This window comes from Symphalangus syndactylus, chromosome 24, assembly GCF_028878055.3.
Source record: "Symphalangus syndactylus isolate Jambi chromosome 24, NHGRI_mSymSyn1-v2.1_pri, whole genome shotgun sequence".
Lineage (NCBI taxonomy): Eukaryota > Metazoa > Chordata > Mammalia > Primates > Hylobatidae > Symphalangus > Symphalangus syndactylus.
The window spans coordinates 41762076-41780957 of NC_072446.2; the positions used below are offsets into that span (position 1 = coordinate 41762076).

The 18882-nt window shown below is 39.7% G+C and overlaps 1 protein-coding gene across 4 annotated transcripts in view; it reads right to left on the reverse strand.

Moving 5' to 3' along the window:
• Positions 1-18882, reverse strand: part of CSNK2A1 (casein kinase 2 alpha 1) — a 70587-nt gene that overhangs the window by 21602 nt on the left and 30103 nt on the right. For all 4 annotated transcript variants that reach the window (XM_055266451.2, XM_063633789.1, XM_055266448.2 and 1 more), the window contains 6 exons: positions 13472-13681; positions 10121-10232; positions 4845-4946; positions 4267-4317; positions 2748-2807; positions 761-844 (listed from right to left, as the gene is read on the reverse strand). In XM_055266451.2, coding sequence (XP_055122426.1) covers positions 761-844; positions 2748-2807; positions 4267-4317; positions 4845-4946; positions 10121-10232; positions 13472-13572 — 510 coding nt within the window. In that variant the 5' untranslated portion in view covers positions 13573-13681. The remainder of the gene's footprint in view (positions 1-760; positions 845-2747; positions 2808-4266; positions 4318-4844; positions 4947-10120; positions 10233-13471; positions 13682-18882) is intronic.

The following is an 18882-nucleotide window of genomic DNA, read 5'->3' on the forward strand; positions in this document are numbered from 1 at the left end:
AATACCCTCTTGCCATTCCCTATTTTTGTTTTTTCTTCTACATCAAAATAACTTTCTATCCCACCAGCCTCCCTAAATGTAGCTCCTAAAAGACAAGCATTTATTGTATGTTTAGTTCACTTATATATCCCTAGCCCCTAGAATGGTGCCTTTGACATAGCATGTGTCTAAAAAAAATTTAGTTGCATAAATAAATCACCTACCTCCCCAAAGACCGCAACAGATAAGTCATCATAGCTTGGTCACCTTAAAAAACTGAAATGCTAAAGCATGTGGCCATTACAGCTCTCATGTAAAAGCATTTGCAGACAATAGGGCCCTCACGACATCCAATAAACAGAAGTAGCATTTTCTGTATATTTCATCCACTTAACTGTGCACATTTAATTCTCATGAATACCTAGTCGCCTGCAGGGCAATTATTACCCACACTGTACAGGTAAGAAAAAGAAGGCAAATGGAGAGAAGGTAGTTTCTCAGGAAACTAGTTATTCAATAAATAAGACTAGAAGCCACGTTTCTGGGCTTAGAAGATGAACATTTTGCCCACTATACTAATGTTTCCTTCTTGGTAATATTCTTAGGAATATAAATAATGGTTCAAACATGTTAATTTGTAAATTCGTACACTGATTCACCAAGTATTTCTTAAGTGCCGAATAGGTACTAGGGTCTGTGACAATACAAGGGATAAAGTGTTGAAGATGGGCAATTAACTACATCACGTAGATAAATAACACTTGTCAGTCTATCACTTTACCTTTCTGTGCTCATGATCAATCATGACATTATGGGGCTTGACATCTCTGTGCATAATTCCCATGCTGTGACAATAATCCAGGGCCTGTGGGAAGAACAGGTCAGAAAGGAGTTAGCCTGAATTTACTTTTCCCTTCATGTAAATTTTCCTTTTAGCCTCACAATACCCCTGGGATTCAAGCTGAGGACACAGTCACTTCCACAGCAATGCTTCAGAGACTTGTTCATGATCTCATAGTCAAGCAAACTCAGCTCTCTGAGCTTAGAGATCTTTTTCTGACATAGTTGTTTCAACATGTTTTCTGTCCTAAAAGACCCAAAGTACACCCAAATTGCACCACTTCAAATTTTTCTGTCTTGTCCAGATCCTAGATTATTTTCACAGACCCCTCAAAGAAAGAAAACAGATCTTTACTATAAACCTCTTATTCAAAGAACAGTAATTCTTTAGCAATTAAGAGTCTGTAACAGAGGTTGGCAAACCACAGGCCAAATTTGGCCTGATATCTGCTTTTGTAAATAATGTTTTATTGGAACATAGCCATGCCTATTTGTTTGTATATTGTCTATGGTTGCTCTTGTGCTACAACAGCAGAGGTGAATAGTGTGATGAACACTACATGGCCCACAAAGCCTAAAATATTTACCATTTGGCCCTTTAAAGAAGTTTGCCAATGACTGATTTAGGTCATCAAATCCAATCTGAAATGTTTCCAACCTCAAACTAAAGGGAACTGAGTAGTATAATCTTTGGGGTTTGTTAATCCCAGCCTTTCAGTCAACTGATATCGTTGGCCAAATTCTTGTCCTTCCTGAAGGGCAACTTGGGTTCCTACAGTTCCCAGGGCTGGGCAATCATCATATCTGTAACTTTCTAAAGCCTTGCTTGCCACAAACTGCATGAGCCAATGGAAAGATCAAGTATCTCTGCAGGCACAATCTCCTCAGGGGACTTCTAAGGCTCCAACAGCAGGCTTTATGTCAACTCTTGTTTAGTAAGAAACCTTAGCCAACTTTAGCAATTCTCTCATCTAGGAAGCTGATCTTGTGACTACTGGGAACAAGATATTTGGTGACCCCACTTTAGAAACGAAAGTAAATTTTCAATTAGCAACCTATAAGCAGAAATTTACACAATCCTTAGGACAATTACGCTTTGAGAACTGAGTTGAAGTTTACTGTTTTATTTGTTGAATCTTAAGAGAAATAAAATATACCAGAAGCTAGCACATCAGGTGTTTTCACGAGTTTTGAAAATTTAATTTTAACTTACGTAGGGGCACACAGAAATTACAAATATTTGTTAAGGGGTCAGTCCCAGCTATCTTACAAATATCCTTTTTCAAATTGTTCTAAATTATACTCCCACTAGACCCCATTCCATAACCCTTAGCACAAGGGTTCTGATACTATTATTAATTTTTATTTATTTATGTATTTAGAGACAGGGTCTTACTCTGTGCTACTGCACTCCAGCCTGTGCGACAATCATAGCTCACTGCTGCCTCAAATTCCTGAGATCCTCCTGTCACAGCCTCCCAAGTAGCTGGAATTACAAGCATAAGCCACCATGCCCAGCTAATTTTTAAATTTTTTGTAGAGACAGGGTCTCGCTATGTTGCTCAGGCTGGTCTTGATCTCCTGGCCTCAAGCAATCCTCCTGCCTTGGCCTCCCAAGTAGCTGGGACTTACAGGTGCACACCACCATGCCCAGGTAATTAAAAATTTTTTTTTTGTAGAGATGGGGGTCTCACTATGTCACCCAGGCTGGTCTTTTGATCTCCTGGCCTCAAGCAATCCTCCTGCCTCAGCCTTCCAAAGCATTGGGATTACAGGTATGATACTACTAACTTATTAAAAACTTATATAGAGGTCCCTTCTTTTAACATACTTTACAAGGTTAATCTGCTGGCTTTTCTACCATCAATTGACTATTTAACAAAGAGAAGACCAATTTAACAAATATTTAGTATTCAAGGTTTACTTACCTTCAGAATCTCATACATGTAAAATCGAATATCATAGTCTGTTAACGTCTGGTACAATTGCTGTTAAAGACAAATGTTTGAGCCATGAAATAATGCTGACAGAAAGGCATTTTTCACCCTCACTCACAGTAATTCAAACCAAGACTTGGCTCATTTACCGTTGTTCCAAGATCTGTCCATTCACTGCCCTCTATTTCTCCAACATTACATTAACCTTAAAGAGATACTTTGGGTCTTCAACTCTTAAAAGTGAAGAATTACTTGAACATATATTGCGGAAGCTATAATCCACTGTTAGAAACATACTGATCTAGATACGTTAATATGCACTGATACACACCTATAATTTAGTTTGCTCTTCATGTATCTTCAGACCTTCTCAAGAGGCATTTTGGCAAATATACTGCCTCCTTAGTAAGCAACTAACTCATCTTTGGCTTACATAGTTGGCCCTGCAGATCACCAGTGGGTATGCAGATGGCATGACACCAAACCTGTTGAGTCAATTTAACAAAACTATTCTTGTTCCAATTGGAAAGTAAACTCTGTGAACAACTGTTATTATCCTTTCCAGTTTCCATAGAGTTGCAGAATGTTTTTTACATGGACATATCTTCTTTGAGACAGGGTCTCACTCTGTTGCCCAGGCTGGAGTGCCATGCTGCAATCGTAACTCACTGCAACCTCAAACTCCTGGGCTCAAGCGATCCTCCTACCTCAGCTTCCCCAGTAGCTAGGACTACAGGCGTAAGCCACCATGCCCAGCCACAGGTACGTCTCTTTAAATGGTTAGCAATGTCTTCTGACAAAGTTTTTCTTCAAATTATCATTCTGACTCTAAAACAGTTCCTCTTCCTTTTTCCCTATCTCTGCAAAAGAATTCACTAATTTATTAATATATAACATTCTGGATACTGGACTGGTGGAAAGGCAAATCAAAGATCTTTACCACTTTTACTCCAAAAGAGTAGCTATATTCTTTTGTAAAATTGGAACTGTGTGAATAAATAGGCCACTGGATAGACTGGAATTCTGAGATATCTCTTATAGAGGTTTGTGTTATGGCAGAATTTGACATTATCCTTCCTCGATCCCTGTCTTTTAAGATCTATAGCCCACAGTTTCTGAGGAATCCTAAGAAATAAGCAGTCCCTACTTTTATATATACAATATATTTCCTCCTGAACACTATTGTTTAAAGCAAATTGCCATATGGCCAGATCCTAAGTGAACATGTGTTGCTGCCTTCATTAGGTTGAACATCAGCAGAAACTGTCAACTAAGTAGTGAGAAGTAAATGTGTTGGTCATTAAAAAGAACATTAAACAAATGGGCAAAATATCAAGATGCAGAAAGTGGGCACTGCTTATATAGGAGTTCTTCTATCTTAAAATTTGCACTGTAAGGATGAAAATCTTTTTAAAAACAAATGCGAAGCAAGCTCTTCTAACAGCATCATCCCCAAAGGCTATGTGGTCTAAAAACCCACTAGCCCGAAACAGTTGGTTATATATTATACCTTGAAGTCTGTGTTGTTTACGTGTTCAAAAACCAAGGCGGGGGTTCGTGACTAGGGGAAAAGAACAAAAACAAAAACACACATTAGCAATAGCCCTGACAGCTTTAGTGGGGACAATGTTTGCGGATGCTGCATGGTGAAATTTGGCAGTCCTCGCCTCAGTAGTAAGAAACCCTCTATTGCTACAAGCCCTCCCCGCTCTGATCATCACCACACTTAGGTCATTTTTGGGATGGATTTCAAACAGAAGACATGGAGCTGAAGTCTCACCAGGCTCTAGGCAGCCCGACAATGCGCCCATCGCCCATCGGCATCGGACCTGAGTTTGCAAAATGGATTAACACATTTCAGTTTCCAGTGCTATCAGTCTCTTAGCCTAGAAGAATAAGAAATAGTCTGTGGGTGGAGGTCTCTTTGAAAGAAAGACCCAAGCTAGTTAAATGGTTTATCTGATTAAGCACTTTCAAAGCAGGACTTAATGATGAGGGTTGGGGGAGGGAACAAAAAGAGGCCAGTTGTGCTCCAGGTCAAACACCATCTCAGCTCTGGCGGGCCTTGCTAACACCTACTGTACTCACCACAGGGTCTTTTACAATGTCTGCCAGTGTGATGATGTTGGGACCTCCTCTCAAATTCTCCAAAATCTTTATTTCACGCTTAATTTTCTTCTTTTTTACTGGCTGAAAGGGGAAAAGCACATCAGCAAAAAAAAAAAAAGAAAAGAAAAAAAAAGAAAAAAATTTCAGAGTATTTCAACACGTAGTGTAATACATAAATGATAAATGGCTTACTTATGAGCACCTTGAAGGAAGAAAATGTGCCACATTCTTCTCTGAATCCTTCTCCTAGCACTGTGCCAGGTATTCTGCAGGTACTTACAAATGTTGAATTGGAAGAAAAAAAGATTTCTATTCCAAAGACCACACACTTCTGCAGAATTAGCATTTCAATCATCAGTCTTGATGTTAATGTTTTAAAACATGTTAAACATGTTAATGTCTTAAAACCTTACAAAGTAGCAATTTAAATGGTTAGTAATACTAAAGTATATCAAACTTTTTATCAATTAGGATGAAACATGGGCCCTTTCCATTTCTTCCTCTAATCAGGGCCAGCAAGAAGGATGGCCAAAATATCTTTGTGTAGCATAACCCTGAGGATAAAGTGTGGGTCTTGGAGTCACAATGCCCAATGTGAAACCTACCTTTACTACCTGCTAGCTGTTAATGGTAAACTACATAACCTCTCTAAGCCTTTCATTAAGTGTAAAATGAGTAACAAGAGTACCCGTCTCATAAGATTGTTGCAAGAATCAAATGAGGTGTTTGAAAGATTTCGGAATATGGCTGAAACATAACATAATAATAACTGTCTAGCCTGATCACCAATACTCTTTTTTTTTTTTTTTTTTTTTTTTTTTTTGAGACAGAGTCTCGCTCTGTCACGCAGGCTGGAGTGTAGTGGTACAATCTTGGCTCACTGCAACCTCCGCCTCCCGGGTTCACGCCATTCTCTTGCCTCAGCCTCCCAAGTAGCTGGGACTACAGGCACCCGCCACCAGGCCCAGCTAATTTTTGTATTTTTAGCAGAGACGGGGTTTCACCGTGTTAGCCAGGATGGTTTCGATCTCCTGACCTCGTGATCCGCCTGCCTCGGCCTCCCAAAGTGCCAATACAAGTGCCAATACTCATAAATGAATCCTTCTATTCTAAAGAGTATTCTGCAGAGGGTATCTTAAACATTCCTTTGTCCTTTCCACATCTGTTCTAGTATGGAATCCTTTTCATTTTTTTCTGAGGAGGGCCTTGGTCCAACTGCACCTCCTTTATAAAGCCTTTTTATTTTTTGAGACGGAGTCTTGCTCTGTTGCCCAGGTTGGAGTGTAGTGGCATGATCTCAGCTCACTGCAACTTGCGCCTCCCGGGTTCAAGCAATTCTCCTGCCTCAGCCTCCCGAGTAGCTGGGATTACAGGCACCAGCCACCATGCCTGGCTAATTTTTGTATTTTTAGTAGAGATGGGGTTTCATCATGTTGGTCAGGATGGTCTCGAACTCCTGACCTCATGATCCACCTGCCTTGGACTTCCAAAGTGCTGGGATTATAGGCATGAGCCACTGTGCCTGGGCTTATAAAGCCTTCTCCTGAATAGTCTAAAACAGTGCTGGCCCAAACGAAAATATAATACAAACCACATGTGTAATTTTAAATGTGTTAGTAACCACATCAAGAAAATTTTAAAAAGGACAAAATTAATGTATTTTATTAATCTAAAATCTTATTTTAACATATACATCAATATAAAAAATTACTCATCTATTTTACCTTCTTTTTTTGTATTAAACCTTTGAAATCTAATGTATTTTACTCTTACAGCATACCTCAATTCAGCCCAGCCATATTTCAAGTGCTTAACAGCCTCATGTGACCTGCGTGCCTGCTGTACTGGACTGTGCAGGTCTTTTCCTAGGGTGTTGGTCACCTCAGACTGGATGCACTGCATACAACTCTTAGAAGTTAAGTACATCTCATCTCTTCATTAACAAGATTGGTGGTTACTAAAGTTTGATGACCAACAATCACCTGGATTTTTTTAATATACAGATTCACAGAACCCACCAAGATTCACTAAATCAAAATCTTGAGAGAGAAATGGGGGATTTATTTTTAGATACTTTCCAGGCTGATGATCCAGGTCCAGAAACTACCAAATAATACTATAAATTCTTTTAACTTTGTCTTAAGCCTCAAGCACATGGTAGCAGACAAGCAAGCAGATTTTGGAAACACTGACAGTTCTCAAAACCTGGCTTTGTGGTTGTGCAGTGTTCAGAAAAGCATTTAAATGTTTTTCATTGCTGAAAGGGACTATACTCGCCCGTTAGTGATTTACATACCACAGTTAGAATAGGTCCAATGCAAAGTGGTACCCAATAAATAGAAGCTATTTTACTAATGACTTCCATGTAGTCCACATTGAATTCAACCCACAACCTCTTATCCAATACAATATCTACCTAAGAAACAAGATAATATAAGTTTTCTCTTCCTGCTTCAACTATTCAGATCTTTATAAACTGTTGCAGTATCTGGGAGATCTTTCCACCCTGCAGAGACTAACCCAACAACTTACCTCCTGTTTTCCATTGACCCAACTGCTGGATTTTTTAGTGGAAAAAAAAGCTTCTGGTTGACAAAACTACTCTACAGAATCCTTCAAATCTATAAACTTAAAAAGCTGGTTTGTGACAGACCAGGCAGCTGACTCAGGCCCTAATTTAATGCGATCAATGCAACTTTCGTCTTATTAAATAAATAGGGGAGATTAAAAATTTTAAATATGGTTTACGAAGGAACTTCATCTATACTTACATCACCTACCCACAGTTACAGTAAAATATACACTACAGTTAGAAAAACTGAGCTGAAAAAAATCTTTCTAAATCACCCTTCATTCAAAATCATCAAGAGCTCACAATTACCTAGAAGAGATAGTTATATAATTTTAAGACTGCAAGGAAATGCAGAGATTATTTTTTCCAGGCCTTCACCAACTTAATCTCTCTTTCCAAGTTCAACTCCTATGTATGGTCACATAACATCTTTCACATGAAATATTTCTTCACTTTTCCCTCCTCCTCTTAACTTGGTGCACTCTACAGCCTGCTTCCCTTCACCACTTCCACCCAATACCTATCCAAATCCTCCTCCTATTCAGCCTGAAGACAGCCCCAGGGAGCTTTTCCTAACTACTACCCTCTTCTGAACTGTAGACCCACTATTCATGCTTTTCATGTGGCTCTAAATAATAAATCACCTCATTCTATCATATACCTTTCCATATGAATATCACCATACAATCACAAAGAACTCCAGTCTCCAACATATGTATATATACACACAATTTTGTGTTTGATCCTTTTTGTTTTTTGGGACAGGGTCTCACTCTCATCGCCCAGGCTGGAGTGCAGTGGTTTGATCATAGATCAGTGCAACCTTCAACTTCCAGGCTCAAGCGATCCTCCCACTTTAGCCCCTCAAGTACCTGCGACTAAAGGCACATGCCACCATCCTCAGCCAACATTCTTTTTAATAGATGGATAAACATGTCCTAGGTTAAAAGGACTACTATGGCTAGTCACCCACATGTTTTGATTTCCAACCTAGTTCTCTTTCTACATATTTCAAGATAGATAAATACTTAAACTCTTTGGTTCTCAAATGGCATGTGAGGCACCCCAGCAATGCACAGGAGTACTGTGGAATACTTTAAATTTTTGAGGAAAACACACCAACCAGTTGTTAAATCTGCCAGACACTGGGTGCACTACCAGCTTGAGGTAGTTCGTAGTTTCAATATTAGATTGTATTATACTCCTTGTGACGGCATATTTTTGTGAAGCTGGGTTTGCAGTAGTTGCTGCGATAAAAAGCAAGTACTGAGCAAAAATCAATGACAGGCAATGAGGGTGGTGGTGTCCAACCAATTACAACATTTGAAAAGCTGTGCTGTAACAGGTCCACATAACCCAATAGTAATAAATTATATAAGAATAAAATTAACTTTTTTCTTTTAATTTATGTGAACAACTTTTTAAATGGCTACCAAGTTGCTAAAATATAAATACTTAGCGGGCAGGTGCAGTGGCTCATGCCTGTAATCCCAGCACTTTGGGAGGCCGAGGCGAGCGGATCACCTGAGGTCAGGAGTTTGAGACCAGCCTGACCAATATGGTGAAACCCCGTCTCTACTAAAATTACAAAAATTAGCCGGGCATGCTGGCGTGCACCTGTAGTCCCAGCTACTTGGGAGGCTAAGGCAGGAGAATCGCTTGAATCCAGGAGGCGGAGGTTGCAGTGAGCCGAGATCGCGCCACTGCACTCCAGCCTGGGCGACAGGACGAGACTCCTCAAAACAAAAACAAAAACAATAAAAAAAAAAAAAAAAAACTTACTTAGCTATTTGGACCTTGCTACTTAATACAGAGAACTATGAGGTATTTCTTGACTTAGGAGTACCATGAAAAATTAAAGACAGTGTAAGTGTTATAAATTGAGAAAGTTTGGAAACTTCTATTTTTCAGTGTCAAATATGAAAAAGTTCCTGTGGTAAGGAACTATACGCTAAGTTCCCAATATATGACAGTGCACAGCATAGTTATAACTAAATTAAAAGTTGTATATTGGTCGCCCAGAGGCCAAATCTGGCCTGTGCATTGTTTTTTTTAAATCTTGAGCCAACACTTAAAAGTCAGGAAAATTCATATACAAATATAAATTTCTGGCTTTTATTTGCAAAACAGAGTATCAAGCAACAATGGACTTCCATTACTGCAGGGTAATCATCAACTTCAGCTGAGAAGCAGCTAACTCCTTTTGAAGAGGCATGTGTTTCCCAGTTTGTTTCAGTCCCTATCACTCACATCATCTAAGCAAGGGCAATTACACCAGACTAGCTGCACTAATATCATCCGTCTGTCCCCCTCGAGTCCAGTGACTCCTCATCTTTACAAAGTAGAGGCAATGATTTATTTATTGAATACAAAAGCCTCGTTATATAATGAAAAGTAAAGGAAATAAGTATTAGGCAAGAACTGGGAGAGAAGAGACTGTACCTTTGCTCCCTTACTCTGCCACAACCTAGCTATATGAGTCAACTCAAATCACTTCTCTTGCTTCAGTTTCCTGATCTGTCAAATAAGCAGAACTTGTTCTATTGAGTTCACAGGATACAATAAAATTTTATTTATTTGCTTTGGCACCAAAAACCTTTTAAATGCTGTTTTAAAAAAGTCTTCAGAACTATTTTTAAAAATCTCTATTCCAAATACCTCTGAAATTATCTCTTGTACTCACCTTGAGAATTTTAACAACAACTTTTTCATTATTTGTGATGTTGATGGCTTCAAATACTTCACTGTATTTACCTCGGCCTAATTTTCGAACCAGCTGGTAGTCATCTTGATTTCTGTGGACACAAATAAAATGACTTATAAATGGTCAAATTATCAGCATCAATTCAACTTACAGGAATCTATTACCAGCAGGTGTAATAGAAATAAGAAGTATTTCAAACAATTCCGAAACTGTTTGTTTCTCTGTTTTTTTTTTTGTTTTTTTTTTTGAGATGGAGTCTTGCTCCGTCGTCCAGGCTAGAGTGTAGTGGCGCGATCTCTGCTCACTCCCGGCTCCTCCTCCTGGGTTCACACCATTCTCCCGCCTCAGCCTCCGAGTAGTTGGGACCACAGGCGCCTGCCACCACGCCCGGCTAATTTTTTGTATTTTTAGTAGAGACGGGGGTCTCACCGTGTTAGCCAGGATGGTCTCGATCTCCTGACCTCGTGATCCGCCCGCCTTGGCCTCCCAAAGTGCTGGGATTACAGGCATGAGCCACTGTGCCTGGCCTATTGTATTTTTTTTTTTTTTAAATTAGGCCAATTAAAATACGTGCGTTTCAAATCCTAGAATTAGAAAAACTTGTATCTTTCAATTATTCTTTCTAATCCCAAATTGTTTACCATCTTTACTGGCATATGACATGGAGCTAGCTTGTATTAAGGTTTGTTTTAAATATGTTTGTCTCCAACAAGAGACAGCTTTCCCCAAGAGAATAATTTTTTTTTTTTTTTTTGAGATGGAGTCTTGCTCTGTCGCCCAGGCTGCAGTGCAGTGGCGTGATCTCAGCTTGCTGCAAGCCCCGCCTCCCGGGTTCACGCCATTCTCCTGCCTCAGCCTCCCCTAGTAGCTGGGACTACAGGCGCCCGCCACCACGCCTGGCTAATTTTTTTGTATTTTTAGTAGAGACAGGGTTTCACCGTGTTAGCCAGGATGGTCTCGATCTCCTGACCTTGTGATCCACCCGCCTCGACCTCCCAAAGTGCTGGGATTACAGGCGTGACCCACCGTGCCCGGCCCGAGAATAATTTTTATATATTCTTGTCCCTTAGTGCTTGGTCCAGTATTGGCACTTAGCAGGAACTAAAAACATTTTGCAAGACTGTTTCAATCTAGCCACACTTTGGCAGCAGCTGATTTTTAACAGGCGTCTTTGAAGGTAAATGGCTTTCAAATGTATAGGCTTAATCTATTTGCCCTCCAGGGCAAGCTCTGGGGATAGTCCATGTGTAGTACAAAGCACACTATAGATTGTAAACTATAATCAGCGGTCCCCTCCTCTACTTATACCCATATTCTGTGACCAATAAGCAACATCAGAGGTAATAAACAGAGGTAGAATAAGGGAAATGCCAACATTTTCCTCCTGCCCCTGCCTGCTTCCAATGTAGAGCGCTTTGCTCTGAAGAATGACAAACACAGTTCCATTAAGGCCTAAATTCTATCTACTCCTGCTGGACCTACTAAGTATCCAATATGAACCAAATCAACCATCTCAACCATTCATTTTCCTCAAGTTGCTAAAAAGAAAGTGAATGAAAAGACAAAAGGTACTAAAAACAATGGACAACATAATAATCATGGCAGGTCTAGGGGAAGAATGCTCCTACTTCTGGCTGAGTTCTCTCCCTATGGGAGGGCATACAAAACAAATGCCAGCAAGCAAACAGAACCATGCCAAAAGCCCAAAAGGGCTCTTTAGTGCCATTTAAGCAGAACCAAGTGCAAAGCACTCAATTTGAAGATAGCAGCTGAAATTCCTATAGTAAACACAGTGTTACCTAGAGTCCAAAGCCTGTGACATAAGAGGAGAATTGTTAGATTGTCAGTACTAACAACATTTATTGGTACTAAACCACACTGGCACTTAATGGTGTCTTTACAGCACACAGTGCCCCTGTATTCAGAAGCAATGTATTTACTGTTAAGAATCATGGCATACTCAGATTAGCCAGGTGGGGTGGAAGGTGCCTGTAATCCCAGCTACTCGAGAGGCTGAGGTGGGAGAATCGCGTGAACCCAGGAGGCGGAAGTTGCAGTGAGCCAAGATCACACCACTGCACTGCAGCCAGGGCAACACAGCAAGACTCGTTTACACACACACACACACACACACACACACACACACACACACACACACAAATTCATGGCATACTCAAGATTAAAAATACACCCTATGACAATTTAGGGAAGCCATCCACTAACCACTTACAGGTTATGGAAATCACATGCAGTCAGATATAAAATACAGCATACAGGAGCTGTAGCTTTAGTTTTCAAATTGCTTTCTTTTGCACTTGAATGTCAAAATGCTTTTATCACAAAAGTATGATCTGACCAATTAAATGTCTACCACATTGGGACAGGAAATGCAAACATCCAAATGAGTCTGCACAGAGAATTAGGAGGGCAAACACAGCTGTTCAGGCAGACTACAACTGTTCAAGATAGAATTTGGGCTGAATTCCATGCTAAGACATGCCTAGTCTCAGGATAAGTGCAAATGTTTAAGAATTTAATTGTTTCTGATTAGAAAGAAGTTACCTTTTTGGAGAACTGTTTCACCCTCCTGTATTAACACGAAACAACATTCCCTACCTCAAAAATACTTTATGTAAGAGTTTGGTGTTTTCAAAGTCTCTCAAGTATCAATTCTCACTGATCTGCAATGCCCTTGGTTTGATAAGCAAGCTGATAGGTAACTTTTTGTTGCCAGGTGCCCATATAGAATACTATCATGCGTTATTTAATGACAGTCTGAGAAATGTGTTAAACGTCAGAATGTTTATACAAACCTACATGGTATGGCATACTACATACCTAGGGTATAGCCTATGGCTCCTAGGATACAAATGTGTACCGTAATAAATACTTTAGGCAATTGTAACACAATGGTATTTGTGTATCTAAACATAGAAAAGGTAATGAATTCACTGTTGATGTTACGATGACATCACTAGGCCACAGAAATTTTTCAGCTCTCTTATAATCTTATGGAACCACTGTCCTACATGTAGTCTGTCATTAATTCAAACGTTGTTATGTGGTGCATAACTGCATATACATCAGAGAAAAGGATAAGAAACTAAAATGATTTTTAAATGGTAAGCCCATTGAAATTGTTCACTTGCCAAAACAACTCTGCTTCTTCACTGCAAAACCAAATTTTCAGCTCAAAAGAAGAAAACACAAATTGGGCTTTGATCCTGAGGTATACACAGAGTCATGGAGGTTTTCTGACAAAAACTACTCAACAGATCCGCAAGAGTCAGCCCTCTGAGTGAGTATAATGAAGTCAACAAAAACAATTACCCCCATTCCACCACATGTGACTCGTAATCCCAGTATTCTCGAGGTCTGTGTGTATTAACATCTGTGTAAACTCTGGCCCTGCTTGGCACGGGTCCCGACATGTCAGACAGGTTGGCGGACAAAGCTGGACTTGATGTTTGGAGATCTGGCAGTCACTGTGTTCAGAAGCAGCTGGGGGTAAGACCTTGTTTCAGACCTGTTTTCTTCAAACTGCAGAAACAAAATGCACAAAGTCCAAGGAATCATTTACAGAAGGTATATGGGAAGGAAATAATCTTACAAATAATAATGGCCTGAAATATACCTCTGGCTCTCCTACCTACAGCCAGTGAATATAGCTCAACTGTGTCAACCGGTGCTTCCTATAACATGAGAAGAAAAGTCCCAAAAAATATAGTAAACTGATATTTGCTTTAATCATATTTTGCCAAGTATCCTTTTACCTCTGCATGCAAAATTTGAATGATTTTTGTAAGATAGCCTGGAAGGGAAAAATGGCATTGAGGATAGATACATCAGCATTACCACTAGTTACATATTCTACAAAAGGTATTGGCAAGAAAAATATTTTCCTTTCAGCAGCTTTCTGTAACTTAAGTAGCGATGCTAAAAGGTTCTAGAATGGCAGCAAAGCTGAGAGTACAACTTGTCAGTCTGACTCATATTTGATGAAACCAGGAAGAGAATAAAGGCTTGTTCTCATACATCAAAGCTCCATGTCATCTTATACCAATCCAAATCTTTTGGGGGAACCTTATGGTAATAATCAGTAGACCCTTCATCACCATTTGAAAGACACACTTGGTTTCATTAAATTTAAAAACAGAAATCAGTAATATTCTTTTTATATTTAATACAGGAGCTTAAAAACTGGTATAAAACAGTAATACAGATTAGCTGAGCTAATGTGAAATTTGACACTGGGGAAAGTAAGTAAGATGTTAGAAATATGCTATCAAATCAGATTCCTTTCCAATGATGTCTTCCCTATCTCCTACAGCATTTGCTGATTCCCCTCATTATGCATTTAGATGAAATTGTATTGAGTCTCCAGATGTGATAATGTGAGAAGGATACAACACTTACGCAGTTTCCTGGATGAGACAGCATAACTTCAATTTGTATGTGTGTATGTACGTATGTATTTTAAGACAGGGTCTTATTCCACTGCCCAGGCTGGAGTGCAGTGGTGTGATCATGGCTCACTGAAGCCTCAACTTCCTGGACTCCGGTGATTCTTTCACCTCAGTCTCCCAGGTAGCTGAGACTACAGGCACGCGCCACCACCGTCAGCTAATTTTTTGTATTTTCGGTAGAGATGGTGTTTCACCATGTTGCCCAGACTGGTCTCAAACTCCTAGGCTCAAGCGATCCTCCCACTTCAGCCTCCCAAAGTGCTGAGATCACAGATGTAAGCCACCGCACCCAGCCATAACTCCAATTCAATTACCAGGAAACATTCAGAAAAAGAGGAAGTGTCTATTTAAAATGGAGGAAGGGGTACTAAACTCCTAAAACATGTCCATAGCATAAAAGACAAATGGAGGCTAAAGAGACATTGCATAAATGCAATACTCTATTCTAGACTGTATCCCATACTGCAGGAGGTGGAGGTGGGGATGCTATAAAAAACAATATTGACAGAACTGGAATTCAGAGGGTATTAAATTATTGTATCAATGTAAATTTGTGAAGTTGGTACATAATCACAATAGTTAAGAGAATATACCTATTCTTCTTTTTTTTTTTTTTTTTTTTTTTTGAGATGGAGTTTCACTCTTGTTGCTCAGGCTGGAGTGCAATGGCACGATCTCGGCTCACCACAACCTCTGCCGCTTCCCGGGTTCATGTGATTCTCCTGCCTCAGCCTCCTGAGTAGCTGGGATTACAGGCATGCGCCACCACACCTGGCTAATTTTGTATTTTTAGTAGAGATGGGGTTTCTCCATGTTGGTCAGGCTGGTCTCAAACTCCCGACCTCAGGTGATCTGCCCTCCTCGGCCTCCCAAAGTGCTAGGATTACAGGCGTGAGCCACCTCGCCCAGCCCAAGAATACGTTTACTGTTAAGAAATTTTCCTGAAGTAATCAGAACAGCCACGATGCATATAATCTACCCTAAAATGATTCAGAAAAAAAATGTGCCCACACGTTTACATGTGTATATATAGAGCACACATGACCGCACACTCACAAATGATAAAACAAGTTGGGTAAAATATTACAATAGGTAAACGTGCGTAAAGGGAATAGAGATGCCCTTTGTACTATTTTTATTTACTTTTTGTTGAAATCATTTGTTTGAAACAAGGTCTCCCTCTGTAGGCCAGGCTAGAGTATGGTGGTCTGATCACAGCTCACTGCAGCCTTGACCTCCCAGTCTCAAGCAATCCTCCCACCTCTGCCTCCCAAGTAGTTGGGACCACAGGTATGGGCTACCACACCTGGCTAATTAAAAAAAAAATTTTTTTTTGTAAAGATGGGGGTCTCCCTATGTTGCCCAGGCTAGTCTCAAACTCCTGGGTTCAAGTGATGCTCCCACCACAGCCTCCCAAAGTGCTGTGATTATAGGAGTGATCTACCACGCCCAGCTTGTTGAAACACTTTTTAAAATTGTGGTAAAATATACATAACATAAACTTTATGGCCAGGCACAGTGGCTCACTTTGGGAGGCTTAAGAGGGTGGTTCGCTTGAACCCAGGAGTTCACAACCAGTCTGGGCAACATGGCAAAACCCCATCTCTACTGAAAATACAAAAAATTAGCCAGGTGTGGTGGTGTGTGCCTGTAGTCCCAAGTACTTGGGAGGCTGAGGGAGGAGAATCACCAGAGCCCAGGAAGTCGAGGCTACAGTGAGCTGTGATTGCACCACTGCACTCCAGCGTGGGTGACAGGAGAGAGACCCCATCTAAAAAAAATAAAAACTACCATTTTATCCACATTTAAACATAAAGTTCAGCTGCATTAAGTATATTCACATTCTTGTGCAATAATCACCAGATCACCCATTTCTATAAATTTTTACCATCCCAAATTAAGACTACGTATCCACTAAACACTGATTTTCCCTCCCCCTAACTCTTTGCAACCACTATTCTATTTTCTGTCTGAGTTGGCTATTCTAGGAACCTCATATAAGTGGAATCAGACAATATTTGTCTTTTGTTTCGTTTATTTAATTTAGCATAATGTCTTCAAGGTTGATCCATGTTGTAGCATGTGTTAGAATTCCAATCCTTTTAAAGAGTGAATGATATTGCACTGTGTGTGTGTGTATATATATGTATATATATATACATATATATACACACACACATACATACACACATACCACATTTTGCTTATCCATTTATCTGCTGATGGACATTTGAGTTGCTTCCACAGCTCAGCTATTGTAAATAATGCTGCTATGGACATAGGTGTACAAATATCTGTTTGAGACCTTGCTTTCAAATCTTTTAGGTATATATCCAGAAGCAGAATTGCTGAACCATGTAGTAATTCTATGTTTAATTTTTTTTGAAGAACCAGCATATTGTTTCAACAAGCTAGGCACGGTGGCTCACTCCTATACAGCACTGTATCATTTTACACTCCCACGAACAGTGCAAAGGCTACAACTTCTCTACATTCTTACTAACATTTGTTATTTTCTGTTTTTTGCTTGTTTTTATAGAGACAGGGGTCTTGCATAGAGACAGGGGTCTTGCTTATACCCAGCCTGGTCTTGAGCTCCTGGCCTCAAGGGATCCTCCCACCTCGGCCTCCCAAAGTGCTCTCAAAATAGACTGTGCCTGGCCTATTTTCTGGTTTTCTTTTCTTCTTCTTCTTTTTTTTTTTTCATTAACAGCCCTCCTAATGAGTATGAAGTTATATCTCAATGACTGTGATTTTAATTTGCATTTCCCTAATGATTAATAATGTTGAGCATCTTTTTACATGCTTATTGGCCATTTGTATATTTGCTCTGGAGAAATGTCTATTCAAAGCTGTTGTCCACTTTTTGATTGGGTTGTTTTGTTTGTTGATGATACATTTGTTAACTACACTATTTTTTTGTTGCTTACAAACTGCTCATCTTTCCAAGGCTGTATTTAAGTTGTAACTTAGCTACCACACCCAAAGAGAAGCCAGAAGACATACCTCCTTATGCCCATGGTGTCAGCAGCTAAAGGCTTTCAGAAGAATAGCAAGACTGGGATGGAGATTAATTCTGTATTCCTTAACCGTGACAAACAGAATTAATGATACTCCACTCCAAATACATGAGATCAAGATTCACATGCTGACTTACGAATTCTCCCACCCAAAAAATTCCTGTAACTTGCCTCTGTTTAACTCAAACCTTCTGAGGTCCCATAAATGTACTAAATGACCAGAAAACAACAAAGTCATTCAAGTACCAAAAGTCTTTAAAATTATTTCTATTTCTTTGATTTTATAAAACCTGGGTGACATTAACCTATCTTCACTTAATATCAGTTAAAAGTGTAAACACACACCCACACAAACACATCAAACATGCAAAAACCAGATGTTTTCTTATAATTTTTCTTCTTCCCAAAGAAATAAAGTCATCTATGTTGTAGGATTGGTGACTTTCTGTGACTGCTATGCCTGCATTGACAGCAACGAAAGACACTAGGAAAACAGTAGATAAAGGTGTGGGTGTGAATATGGCCAAAATAGTATAAACAACAGCATGAACCCAACAGAAATATTGTCCCCAGAAATTTATTACTTTTAATATACTAAACTTTTAAACTCTCAGCCTCTCCCCTGACAGGAAACAGTATCTTTCTCTACATAACTTTTACAGCCACTTTACTCTTCTGGTTAACATTTTATACGTGTAAGACAGCCTTCATCTGTGGATCTCAAAGCCCTTTTCCTATGCTTAAAAGTGATCTCTCTGTTGGGCTTTTCCCAGCTTTGGTTCATCACTTATAAAACCTGTCTAACTGTGCTTGCAGACTGAAGGGAAGATGAAGTGAAATGATCTTCCAGAAAGGGCTTAGAAACACCAAATGCATGTAAATTTGTATTAAGTAATTACTATCCCCTAGCTCCTTAGTGAAAGCTAATAAGCAGAAACCTATCTTTACAGGCTGGAATCTTCATTCTTTAAAATACAAAAATTATAGTAGCCATGGTTAACTCCCGGCCACTGAGGGCTAACTCCCAAGTATACATGACATTACAAAATGAGTCATTTCTCCCTGGAAACCATCTGACATATGGAGAATAGCCAACTCCTATTACTAGTCATGTACATTCTTATCACCCAGTCTTCTGCTGTTTCAAGGCCCTGGCATCCTCTGTGATGAGTGGGAAAAGACTAATTACTAATGAAACTCTTGAGGTTCTCCAGTACTTGTCTGAATGACCCTTGAAGCTTTGGGCTCATCAACT